Below are 13,287 nucleotides of genomic sequence, written 5' to 3'. Positions count from 1 at the left end.
TGCCAGCCCTCTGGTGAGATGACTAAATTAGGGAGCTGCAGCGGAGAGACTAATTTATGATACTGTCCCTGCGGCAGCAACAGCCCAGAACACACACAAAGTAATAGGATCTCCAGAGAAACCGCCTCCCTCGGCCCCCTCCTCTGTGCCTTCCGGTAGGGCTGCCAGGAACGGAGGAGACGACAACAGGGCTGGCATCGAATAGACAGGACTGCAGGACAGAACAATCTCCCTCACGCACACACACACACAGTCACACAAATGCACAAACACACTCACACACACGGCTGCCACCAACTGTCTCGAGAAACATGGAGGGGGACAAGGTCCCCGTAGCTACTGGCTCTGACCCTGCTAAGCCAGATTGTGGAATCTGGAAGTAAGTACCACAGAACAGCTAAAAATAACCACCACAGTGGCTTTCCCATCCTCCAGCGTGGTGTAGTGGTTAAGAGCAGGTGCACTCCAATTTGGAGAACCGGGTTTGATTCCCTGCTCTGCCATTTGAGCTGTGGATGCTTATCTGGTGAACTAAATTAGCTTGTGCGCTTTAAATTAATTCAAATCTCAAGGGCCCGATGAACTACATCCCAGGATATTAAAAGAACTGGCAGAAGTAATCTCAGCACCACTTGCAATAATCTATGAGAATTCCTGGAGAACTGGAGAAGTCCCAGCAGACTGGAGGGGGGGGGCTAATGTTGTCCCCATTTTCAAAAAGAGGAAAGAAAGAGGATCCAAACAACTACTGCCCAGTCAGCCCAGCAGCAATACCAGGAAAGAGTCTAGAGCAGATCGTGAAGGAGACAGCCTGTCAGCACTTGGAAGGGAATGATGTGATCACTGAAAATCAACATGGGTTTCTCAAAAAACAAGTCCTGCCAGACTAATCTGGTCTCTTTCTTTTGTAACGTGACAAGCTCGGTAGATGAAGGGAATGCTGTGAATGTAGCATACCTTGATTTCAGTAAGGCCTTTGACAAAGTGCCCCCCTGATATTCTTGCAAGCAAGTGGGATAGACAAGGCTACTGTTAGATGGGTTTGTAATTGGTTGACTGACCAGGCTCAAAGAGTGCTCGCCATCGGCTCATTCTCCATCCTGGAGAGAAGTGACCAATAGGGTGCCACAGGGTTGTGTCCTGGGCCCAGTGCTATTCAATGTTTTTTATCAATGACTTGATGGAATAGAGGCAGGCAATGGCAAAACCGGGGTGCTGTGTGGTTTCTGGGCTGCTTGGCCGTGTCCTAGCAGCATTCTCTCCTGACGTTTCGCCTGCATCTGTGGCTGGCATCTTCAGAGGATCTGATAGTAGGAATGGAAAGCAAGTGGAGTATATATACTGTGAGGTCAAAAGGTGAGGCCCTCTGAATAGAGTAGCCTGGCATGTGAGTCACAAAGAAGTCTGTAGCATGTGAGTAACAATGAAGAATGCAAGGTCAATAGGTGAATGCCTCTGAATAGAAGTATCCTGGTCTTTGTTTCCTTTGGTTGCTATTGTCTATAGTTGTTCTGTGTTCGTGTGGAGCTGACTGTCTTGATTCTAGAGTTTTTCAACACTGGCAGCCAAATTCTGTTCATGTTCATGGTTTCTTCCTTCCTGTTGAAGTTGTCCATGTGCTTGTGGATTTCAATGGCTTCTCTGTGCAGTCTGGCGTAGTGGTTGTCAGAGTGGTCCAGAATTTCTGTGCTTTCAAATAATATTCTGTGTCCAGGTTGGTTTATCAAGTGTTTGGCTGTTGCTGATTTCTCTGGCTGAAATAGTCCGCAGTGCCTTTCGTGTTCTCTAATTCGTGTCTGAGCGCTGCGTTTGGTGGCGAAACCATTCTTGAATATCTCTTGCCTTGAAACCCTGGGAATAATATGGAAAACAGTACATGCAACTGAGGATTTAGTATCACATATTGACGGCATATTCCCATTTGTTAACTATAGCATCCTTGCAGGAGCACGAAAATATTAGTTGTTTTGAAGACCACGGAATCTGTTGCTTATGGAAAGAATTTTTACTGCAGGATTATAAATCACGAAATGTCCCTGACTCAGTCATTAGAAACAGGAATCACCAGGACTTGTTTGGAGGAGGACTTGGGCTGCCTTAATTTGAAATGTGTTGACACTGGACATTTGTATGTTAACTGTAGTAAATGGCGTCTTTTTTTAAACTACTTTCTTTCCTTAGGTACAGGTTTGCCTGCTGGTTTTTGGGTTTTGTTGTTCTGACATCTAGTGGTTGGGTTACGCTACTGCATTTACTATTTCATGTTTATTTTCTTGCATTATTAGATGCAACTTTCTGATTTAATATTGCATTGTCTGATTTATTGAGATTATTATACTCTAACAAAAAATGGGGGGAGGTAAACGTTTTCCTTATTATTAGTGTCTCTATCTTACCTCCCTGTTACACTTGAAAACCCTAAGAGGTTGCCATAAGTTAGCTATGAGTTGAGGACATTTTCCATACACACACAAATGCACGACTCAGATCCTGTTCTTCTGCTATGAACCAACCCTCCGGAACAATTTTAATTCAACTTAGCTTGAGGAGCCCAGGTTCGGGTAAATGGAAGGTGATTTAATAATTGCAATGGAAGTTAGTGGTGAGGAGTGGTGGAATCTAATCTGGAGAACAGAGTTTGATTCCCCACTCCTGCACATGAAGCCTGCTGAATGATCTTGGGCTAGTCACAGTTCTCTCAGAACTCTCTCAGCCCCACCTGCCTCACCAGGTGTCTGTGGTGGGGAGAGGAAGGGAAAGGAGTTTGTAAGCCACACTGAGCCTCCTTACGGGAGAGAAAAGTGGGGTATGAATCCAAACTTCTCCTCTTCTTCTTCTAGGTTATTATAATCTCAGCTAGGACTTTGGGTTTGGCCTGAGTTGTTTACAGCTGGAATTTTAAAGAAAGAAACATGGTGTGTGTGTGTGTGTGTGTGTGTGTTTGTGAACACAACTACAAAATGCATAAAAAACTGGTGCTGGCAGAACTGGAAAGGCTTTTTGCCTTCTTGTTGGCTTAGAGCACGGATCACTGGGGGAGCGAGGGGAGGTAGTTGTGAATTCTGTGTGTTGTGCAGGGGGTTGGGCTAGATGACCCCAGGGGTCCCTTCCAGCTCTTTCATTCTATGATGAATTCTGACAGAGAAAGCTTTGACTCTTGAAAGAGGAAGAGTTTGGATTTATACTCCCACCTTCTCTCCTGTAAGGAGTCTCAAAGCGGTGGTGCAAACTCCTTCCCTTCCTCTCCTACAACAGACCCCTTTGAGGCAAGCGGGACCAAGATGGCTCAAAGAGGACTGTGACCGGCCCAAGGTCACCCAGCAGGCTTCATGTGCAGGAGGGGGGAGACAAACCAAGTTCAGCAGATTAGAGCCCACCTGCTCTTAACCACTTACACCAAGATTATACCCCCAAAATCGTATTGGTCACTAAGTTGCTATGGGGCTCAAATTTACCTGTTCCACAAAAAATCCAATTTGGCTTCCATCTGAAACTACCCTCATGTATACACATATCCAGAGGTGGGATCCAGCAGGTTCTCGCCAGTTCCCGAGAGGGGGTTACTAATTATTTGTGTGTGCCGAGAGGGGGTTGCTAATTGGGTCGGCTTTTCCGTTAGAAATTCCATGAGGTCCCAAAATCATAAAGTCCTGTTGTTTCCTATGTGGCTGGTTAGCGAAGGTAGAAAACGGGATCATTCTCCCTGTTGGGCTGCTTTAAAAACATGTTTTAGAAATATGGTAAAGTTCCTTGTTTAAGGAAAGTCTCCTTCTTTTGATTTCTAGAAACAAAATTAAGTATTTGAAAGTATTAAGTATTTGACAGGCAGTCAATTAGAGGAGAAGTCGTTGTTTCTGTTGGCAGTAGACGATAGGACTTGCTAGAATGAGTTTAAATTAGGGACAGAAAGATACCAGCTGGAAATTAGGAACTTTTTTTACAGTAAGAGTTTTTTACAGTAACATAAGAGGTATTAACGCCATACATTTGGAATGCCCGGCCACTGGCCCGATAAGTGCCCATTAGCCCCATTGGCTTCACGCCACTGTTTGAATCCCACCGCCATGGGAACCTGTTACTAAAATTTTTGGATCCCACCACTGCACATATCTGAAATAGTTTCCCTCTCCCTCTCCGTTCCTCAAGGTCACCTTACGGCTTATTAAAATTCACAGCTATGTCATTAAAGAAAATCGATGGACTCGCGCAAAACTTATTAATATGATCTCTCTTAGCAGCAGCATGTTCCAAAGCAGCCTTACGCAACAGCACTTTCCCAAATGCCTTCTCGAAGGAGGCGGGCTTTGCCGGGAGTCCTTCGAGTGACTTTGAACCCTTTTAGAAATCCTCTCGACGCGCACTTCTGGAATGCCATCAGGTTCCTTCAGCTGCCTCACCTGCGCGAGACGGAAAGCTTTCCCCATTTGTCTCGATAATGACTTCTGTTCTTATGAATCACTTGGCAAGGGTTTTGCAGTGTGCAGACAAGATCCTTTGTTCCGGGGCGTCCCATCAGTCTCATCTCAGCTCTATTAATTGTGGCAGCTCCGACCGACAGTACGGGCCGTGCTCGGGCAGCTGATGTTTCTGTCGCTCTGCAACTTTAGACATCCGATTCCTGGCACTTTGCCCCGTGGAGGTACTGGGACATTTCAGTTTCTCAAAGAACATGACGGCAGCAGGCTCGATTTGGTGCAGGGGGTGTTCCTCCATCCCAAGCACAGCCCTGCTCTAGAGTAAGCATCAGTGGTGGGATCCAAAAATTTTAGTAGCAGGTTCCCATGGTGGTGGGATTCAAACAGTGGCGTAGCGCCAATGGGGCTGGGCGGGGCCCGCCGGGGCCGGAGGCGAGGCATTCAGAGCGGGGCATTGTGATTTCTCTGTTATTGTGAAATACTCTTGCAGCAAAAAAAGGTTCCTGTTCCAGCTGGTATCTTTCTGTCCATAATTTAAACTCATTCTAGCAAGTCCTATCGTCTGCTGCCAACAGAAACAACTACTTATCCTCTCATTGACTGCCTGTCAAATACTTAATACTTTCCAATACTTAGTTTTGACTAGAAATCCAAAAGAAGGAGACTTTCCTTGACAAGGGCTTTACCATATTTTTACAAACATGTTTCTTCAAACAGCCCAACAGGAAAAATGATCCCGTTTTCTACCTATGCTAACCACAGGAAGCAAGCAGGACTTCATGATTTACGGACCTAATAAAATTTCTAACTTGAAAGCAGACCAAATCAAATAACCCCCTTTCATACACACAAATAATAATCAACCGCAAAGGAACTATTAATATCAGATCCTACCTCTAGTAAAAGCGTAATTCTACTTTATTCTTGTTTGAGTTCGTAGAATCATAGAATAGAATCACAGAGTTGGAAGAGACGCCAAGGGCCATCCAGTCCAACCCCTAGCCATGCAGGAACACATCATCCAAGCACTCCTGTTAGATGGCCATCCAGCCTCTCTTTAAAAATTATACTCTGCTCGAGCTCTCCCTTCCTTCTCAATCTCCACCCACAAATCTCCAGGGCAGGGCAGAGGTGGGATCCGGCAGGTGAGGCCATCTGAATAGAGTAGCCTGGCATGTGAGTCACAAAGAAGTCTGTAGCATGTGAGTAACAATGAAGATAGCAAGGTCAATAGGTGAATGCATCTGAATAGAAGTATCCTGGCCTTTGTTCCCTTTGATTGCTATTGTCTATAGTTGTCCTGTGTTTGTGTGGAGCTGATTAGTCGCCTTTTGACCTCACAGTATATATGCTCCACTTGCTTTCCATTCCTACTATCAGATCCTCTGAAGATGCCAGCCACAGATGCGGGCGAAACGTCAGGAGAGAATGCTGCTAGAACACGGCCATACAGCCCGGAAACCACACAGCACCCAAGTGATTCTGGCCATGAAAGCCTTCAACAATACATTTCTATATCACCTTCCCATCAAAGCAGATGCTGGGAGTGACTGAAATACAGATTTGTCTGAGCACTTGGGCACAGCAAATGTGCTCAGTGTGAGGTTGCTGGGTCTCCCGTTGTAGTGGGCACCTCCTGCCCAAAATCTTTGTTGCCCACTTTTGTTCTGAGTCACAACAAGAGGGGGAGGAATTAAACCACTGCTTTCCAGGAGCCATGACATCGCTTCCAGTCAACACCCAGATGCGATGTCAAGTTAATTTAGGAATCACCAGAAACTTGGTGGTCTTACCAAAGAGCTTTCAAGAATTCCTGAAGAAGAAGAAGAATTGGATTCATACCCCGCCCCTTTCTCTCTTGTAAGGAAACTCAAAGGGCCTTACAATCTCCTTTCCCTTCCCCGTGAGGTGGGTGGGGCTGAGAGAGCTCCGAAGAACTGTGACTAGCCCAAGGTCACCCAGCTGGCATGTGTTGGAACGCACAAGCTAATCTGGTTCACCAGATAAGCCTCCCCAGCTCAAGTGGCAGAGCAGGGAATCAAACCCTGTTCTCCAGATTAGAGTGCACCTTACATCATATTAGTTCTCAAATAAGGTGGCATAACTTTCATTTTTCCTAGAGGGGTTGCCACGGTGCATGTGATATTGGCAAACCCCCTCCGCCACCATGTCCCACATTCCCAAATTCCTGCCATGTTGAGCAATCCTAGCTAAGTCTCTTCTAATACACGTAAAATATTCTCTCTGTCTTCCCACGCTGGGAGGCCCAGCCGTTCCTGCGGCCTCATTCAAGAGCCTCTGCCTCATAAAGTATCCCAGCAATTTCTGCAAAGCAAATTCCACTTGGAAACCAGGACACTATTACGGCAGCTGGAAGCCGGCCAAGGCCTTGAGGTTAACAACCTTCATCTTGGGCAAAAAAGAAAGCGAGAGAGAGAGAAAGAAAGCGCCGCGGCATCTTTAATGTCCTAAATGGGTCAGGACCTTCATTTGATGTCCGCTCTGACAAACGGCCTGTCTCCTTCCTCCCCGTCACCTCCCGCCATCATCCCGGCATCGGCTTGGCAGGGGCACAAAAGGAAGGTGTCAGGCCCTGAATCAGAGCGTCCTCCCGCAGAGGCCTGTCCGTTTGGATATCCGTCACGGCGGCGGGGCTCTGCTCTCCTGACGCCCGCCGGAAGCGGTGAAGGGCAGACGCTGCAGCCCGCAAAAAGTCTGGCCGGCCTGGCCTGTCACTTTCTGCCTTCTCTCGTCGAACATCATGGCTGTTTGCGGTGCAGGGCAATTCTCCCTGAAATGTTATGGGGATTCCTCGGGGTGGTTGTCTCTTGGAAGGAAGCAGGGGGACGAGGCGTTCAAGTGTACTCACAGTTTCATTGTCCTACTCCCTGGCATGCAGGTTTTCTAAACAGTTTCTGCTCTTATGAGTTCCTCTCAAATGCAGGGATGGGCAGCGTTGGGCAGGACGATGAGAATTCTCTGAGCAAGCCAGCGTGGTGTGGTGGTTAAGAGCAGGTGGGTTCTAATCTGGAGAACCGGGCTGGGTTCCCCACTCCTCCACCTGAGTGGCAGAGGCTTATCTGGTGAACCAGATGTGTTTCCGCACTCCTACATTCCGGCTGGGTGACCTTGGGCTAGTCACAGTTCTCTCTGAACTCTCTCAGTCCCACCCACCTCACAGGGTGTCTGTTGTGGGGAAAGGAAGGGAAAGGAGCTTGTAAGACACCTTGATTCTCCTTAGGGGCATCTTTGGCGTAGGAGGTTAAGAGCTCGTGTATCTAATCTGGAGGAACCGGGTTTGATTCCCCGCTCTGCCACCTGAGCTGTGGAGGCTTATCTGGGGAATTCAGAGTAGCCTGTGCACTCCCACACAGGCCAGCTGGGTGACCTTGGGCTAGTCACAGCTTCTCGGAGCTCTCTCAGCCCCACCTACCTCTCAGGGTGTTTGTTGTGAGGGGGGAAGGGCAAGGAGATTGTCAGCCCCTTTGAGTCTCCTGCAGGAGAGAAAGGGGGGATATAAATCCAAACTCTTCTTCTTATAGGAGAGAAAGGTGAGGTATACATTCAAACTCCTACTCCTACTCCTGCCCTCTTCCTCCTCCTCCTCCTCCTCCTCCTCTTCTTCTTTGACCATTTCTAGAGATGCTGGAGGTATGTTCTTTAGGCAGTGAAATCATTTCCATAGATCACTGGAGAAGTCACACAGAGAAGAATTTCAGGGCAAGAGCAGCGTGGCACTCATGGGCCCACCCATACCCACGGGCCCACCCTGATAGCACCCAAGTGTTGTTTTGAAAAAGAACAAGTAGGGCTTTTGCCCAGCAAGGCTTTGGATTGCCCACTGGAGATTGAATGGGCTCTGCAGATTTTTTTGAAACTGTTGCTTTGGCAGCAGCTGTAACCCACTGCACAAAGATCGTCGCTGCGTGACGGAGGGTAAACGGTGACAGAAGAAGAAGAGCGTTTTTATGCATGTGCTACTGGGCTAGCTGGCCACGACCACAGGGAACGCTATTCTTTACGTAAGGGTTCTCTCTTGTCTTTCAACTGCAACCCAAGAAGAAGAAGAAGAAGAAGAAGAAGAAGAAGAAGAAGAAGAAGAAGAAGAAGAAGAAGAAGAAGAAGAAGAAGAAGAAAGATTTTTATCCCCCCTTTCTCTCCTTTAGGAGACTCAAAGGGGCTTACAATCGCCTTGCCCTTCCCCCCTCACAACAAACACCCTGTGAGGTAGGTGGGGCTGAGAGAGCTCCGAGAAGCTGTGACTAGCCCAAGGTCACCCCGCTGGCATTCTTCTGATCAGAATAAGGATATCGATGTGTTGATCACATGTGACCTTCCAATAAATGACAGCATCCCCTCCTGGTTTTGTCTGAAATGTCAGAAGCCTGAAGAGCAGACTCAGAATTCACGTTATGCTTCTTTGGCAGGGTTATGTCACTTGCTGCCTGTTACGAACGAGATCCCCTGGTGTCCCACCTGTTCAGGTGAACAAAAAACTGCAAAAGCAATTGCTCTTCCTTAACTCTTGGCAAGAGCCGCTTTCTCTGAGTCCCGTACTCTGACAGCAGCAATCTCTCAATAGATTGATCACCTGCGGTTTTCCAGGTTGGGTGAACGCAAGTCCTCATTTCACACCAACATCCAGATAATTGGAAGCAGGGTTAGTGCAGGTGAAAGGAAATAGGTTCAACGAGGATGATTGAGGGACTGGAGCACCTTCCCTATGAGGAGAGGCTGCAGCGTTTGGGACTCTTTAGTTTGGAGAGGAGACGGCTGAGGGGGGATATGATTGAAGTCCATAAAATTATGCATGGGGTAGAAAATGTGGACAGAGAGAAATTTTTCTCTCTTTCTCACAATACTAGAACCAGGGGGCATCCATTGAAAATGCTGGGGTGGGTGGGATTAGGACTAATCAAAGGAAACACTTCTTCACGCAACGTGTGATTGGTGTTTGGAATATGCTGCCACAGGAGGTGGTGATGGCCACTCACCTGGATAGCTTTAAAAGGGGCTTGGACAGATTGATGGAGGAGAAGTCGATCTCTGGCTACCAATCTTGATCCTCCTTGATCTGAGATTGCAAATGCCTTAGCAGTCCAGGTGCTCGGGAGCAGCAGCAGCAGCAGCAGAAGGCCATTGCTTTCACCTCCTGCACGTGAGCTCCCAAAGGCACCTGGTGGGCCACTGCGAGTAGCAGAGTGCTGGACTAGATGGACTCTGCTCTGATCGAGCAGGCTAATTCTTATGTTCTTATGTTCTTCACAGGATACATAACTGTAAAATGTATTACCTGTACTTTGGGCGGCATTTGCTAGCTTTCATGGCTATTTTAAAAAGGATTAGATAAATTCTTAGCAGGAGAGTCTTTCAATGGCGATTAACCATGTCAAGCTAGAAGCAGCCTTCTCGGGGGAACTTCAAGAGATGCCTCCTTGTGACCTGCCCAGGCTTGTTAGAATGGCAGGTTAAAAATGGGGTGGGAGTGGCGGGGGGGGGGGAGATGTCACACAATGAGGAAGTGAATGTCCGGAAGTGACATCAGAGAGCCATCATGGTGTAATCCATAACATCTGGAGTGCCAAAGGTTCGCCACCATGGGTGTAGTGGTTAAGAGCAGCCAGGTGCACTCTAATCTGGGGAACCGGGTTTGATTCCCTGCTCTGCCACTTAAGCTGTGGAGACTTATCTGGTGAACTAGATTAGCTTGTGACATCAGAGAGATTAGCTTGTGACATTGTAGATTAGCTTGTGACATCAGAGAGACAGCATGGTGTAGTAGTTAAGAGCAGCCAGGTACACTCTAATCTGGGGAACCGGGTTTGATTCCCTGCTCTGCCACTTAAGCTGTGGAGACTTATCTGGGGAACTAGATTAGCTTGTGACATCAGAGAGATTAGTTTGTGACATTGTAGATTAGCTTGTGACATCAGAGAGCCACCATGGGTGTAGTAGTTAAGAACAGCCAGGTGCTGTTCTGGGGAACTGGGTTTGATTCCCTGCTCTGCCACTTGAGCTGTGGAGACTTAGCTGGTGAACTAGATTAGCTTGTGCACTCCAATACACACCAGCTGGGTGACCTTGGGCAAGTCACTGTTCTTCAGAGCTCTCTCAGCTCCATCCACCTCACAGGGTCTTTGTTGGCGGGGGGGGGGGCAGATTGTAAGCCCCTTTGAGTCTCCTTACAGGAGAGAAAGAGAGAATATAAATCCAAACTCTTGTTCTTCTTCTTTATCACTGCACTGAGCAACGCATAAGATCTAGATCACTATGGCTTGAGAAAACCTCTTTGTGCAATGATATCTCATCCATATTTGTACCTGGAAGTGACATCAACTCGTTGAGAGCAACACTAAGCCTCCACGATTAGAATAATATACCTCTGATTGCTAGATATTGAACTCATTCATTATTTATCTGATCATTTAATGTACCGGTAAGTTTAAAATCTCAGGCCTCAAGTGACAGTTTTAATGATTTTAAATAAAAGCATAAAAACAAACAAAAAAACTACAGGATAGTTATATTAATGCATAAGTCCTGATAAGTACCATAAACATACACGTTTAAGTATAATTTTAGTATGTTAATACAGACTGAAAGGGTCAGATTGTCCAAATATTTATATGGAAATTCATATGGAATTATATGGAAAAATCAAAATTAGCAAAATGATCCAAAAGAAAGAGAAAGATTAAAAAAAGCCAAAAATTGTAATTGTTCCCAGATGGTGCAGGCAATGTATTTAGGAGTTCCAGGTCATTTATATTTCAGTACAGTGTTGAGTCTTGGTCGTCAGCTGTAATTCCATTAAGTCCACAAGATGGCAGCAACTAATTGAAATGAGTAGAGCAATTTCCAAGGAAGTCAGAAAATCAGTTGTTTATATTATAGGGTAGAATTCCAGATAAAAGCTGGCTTTGGTTCTCATGGGGACTCTGGCTCAAGAGAAACTATTCTTACAGTGATGACATGAAGCTAAATATTTATAAACAGCTTTTAATTCAAGCTTCACTCACAACAAATTCCAGCCTCTGCCAAGAGTCCCGTAATACTAATACATACTCAGAAAATCTGTTATCGCTACCATAAAAGAATTTCTCACGTACCTTCGTCAGATGAGTGAGTATAATTAACTTGTTTATTGTCTGTTAGCTGCAAATCCTTTAAGTGAGGTGATCTTGTAATCCATTTGGCATGCTGATGTCTCCGTGCAATACAAGTCCAGTCAAATGAGAAGAAAGCTTATTTTCTTTTTCTTTCTCCTCAAGTGTATTTAAAAAAAATCATGCTGCAGATATAGTAAAGGGAAAATGCAAAGAGCCCAATAAAGAGAGCCCCCAGAAAAAGTGAAAGTAAAAATCTAAAAAATGGAGGGGTAGAAAAACAAAACAAAACAGAAAGGCAGCTTCTAAAAGACAAAGTTGGAAGGGACCCCCAAGGGCCATCCAGTCCAACCCCCTGCCATGCAGGAACACACAATCAAAACACTCCTGACAGGTGGCCATCCAACCTCTCTTTAAAAACCTCCAAAGAAGGAGACTCCATCACACTCTGAGGTCGTGCATTCCACTGTCCAATAACCCCGACAGTCAGGAAGTTCCTCCAAATGTTTAGGTGGAATCTCTTTTCCTGCACCTTGAACCCATGACTCCTGGTCCTAGTCTCTGGAGCAGCAGAAAACAAGCTTGCTCCTTCTGACACACACATTACGGATTCCAGGTTGTATCACAGCTAGTGGGTCAAAAAAGAAACCCAAACCCATTTACCTGTCAAACTGAAGGTCTCCGAAAGTTGATGGAGAGGCTGGGACCAGACTCTGTCTGCCCTAATGCCAGCAATTGACCAGCAACCGCTCCTTTCAGGATTGTGTGGCAGAGAGATCCCAAAGGATCGTCTGTTCATCAAAGCGCCATTTTCCACCAGAACCTGGCAAAGAAACCCCGATGGCCCATTTTTATCATGGGAGGAAGAAGAAGAAGAAGAAGAAGAAGAAGAAGAAGAAGAAGAAGAAGAAGAAGAAGAAGAAGAAGAAGAAGAAGAAGAAGAAGAAGAAGAAGAAGAAGAAGAAGAAGAAGAAGAAGAAGAAGAAGAAGAAGAAGAAGAAGAAGAAGAAGAAGAAGAAGAAGAAGAAGAAGAAGAAGAAGAAGAAGAAGAAGAAGTTTGGATTTATATCCCCCCTTTCTCTCCTGCAGGAGACTCAAAGAGGCTGACAATCTTCTTGCCCTTCCCCCCTCAAAACAAACACCCTGTGAGGTGGGTGGGGCTGAGAGAGCTCCGAGAAGCTGTGACTAGCCCAAGGTCACCCAGCTGGTGTGTGTGGGAGTGCACAGGCTAATCTGAATTCCCCAGATAAGCCTCCACAACTCAGGCGGCAGAGCAGAGAATCAAACCCGGTTCCTCCAGATTAGAATACACCTGCTCTTAACCTCCTACGCCACTGCTGCTCCTTGAAATAGTAACCTTGAGAGGAAATTTTTTGGGGTCATTTCTAATCAATTCGAAGCCTTTTTGACTGGTCGGCATATGGACTCTCTTGGTCGATGCCAATAAAAAGTAACGCACAGACTTTATTTTTCCCATTTTGCTTCAGCCCAATAAAGCTGTTGGCACCATTTGACTGTTGTTAGCGCTGCTGGTTTGATGGGTGGTTTCTGGAGTCAATGTTTAGGTGGTGTTATGTGATGTGCCTCCTGCTGTAAGTGGTGGTAGAAGAAAGTGATGCCATTCCTCTCTAAGAATTGCCGGGAACTCTATGGCTTTACGTATGCTGACCAGACGTCCCGCTTTTGGTGGGACAGTCCCGCTTTTAAACAATTCGTCCCGCGTCCCGTGGGTTCTTCAAATTGTCCCGATTTTTGGGAGGCTGCCG

The 13,287-nt window shown here is 46.3% G+C and overlaps 1 protein-coding gene across 1 annotated transcript in view; it reads left to right on the top strand.

The window, feature by feature from the left end:
• Positions 1 to 310: 310 nt before the first annotated feature.
• Positions 311 to 13,287, top strand: part of TPRG1 (tumor protein p63 regulated 1) — a 36,706-nt gene continuing 23,729 nt past the window's right edge. Inside the window, exon 1 of the mRNA XM_048506417.1 lies at positions 311 to 379. Coding sequence (XP_048362374.1) covers positions 312 to 379 — 68 coding nt within the window. The 5' untranslated portion in view covers position 311. The remainder of the gene's footprint in view (positions 380 to 13,287) is intronic.

The sequence above is a fragment of the Sphaerodactylus townsendi genome, linkage group LG08 (genome assembly GCF_021028975.2).
Source record: "Sphaerodactylus townsendi isolate TG3544 linkage group LG08, MPM_Stown_v2.3, whole genome shotgun sequence".
Lineage (NCBI taxonomy): Eukaryota > Metazoa > Chordata > Lepidosauria > Squamata > Sphaerodactylidae > Sphaerodactylus > Sphaerodactylus townsendi.
This window is presented reverse-complemented; position numbering and strand designations above follow the sequence as displayed.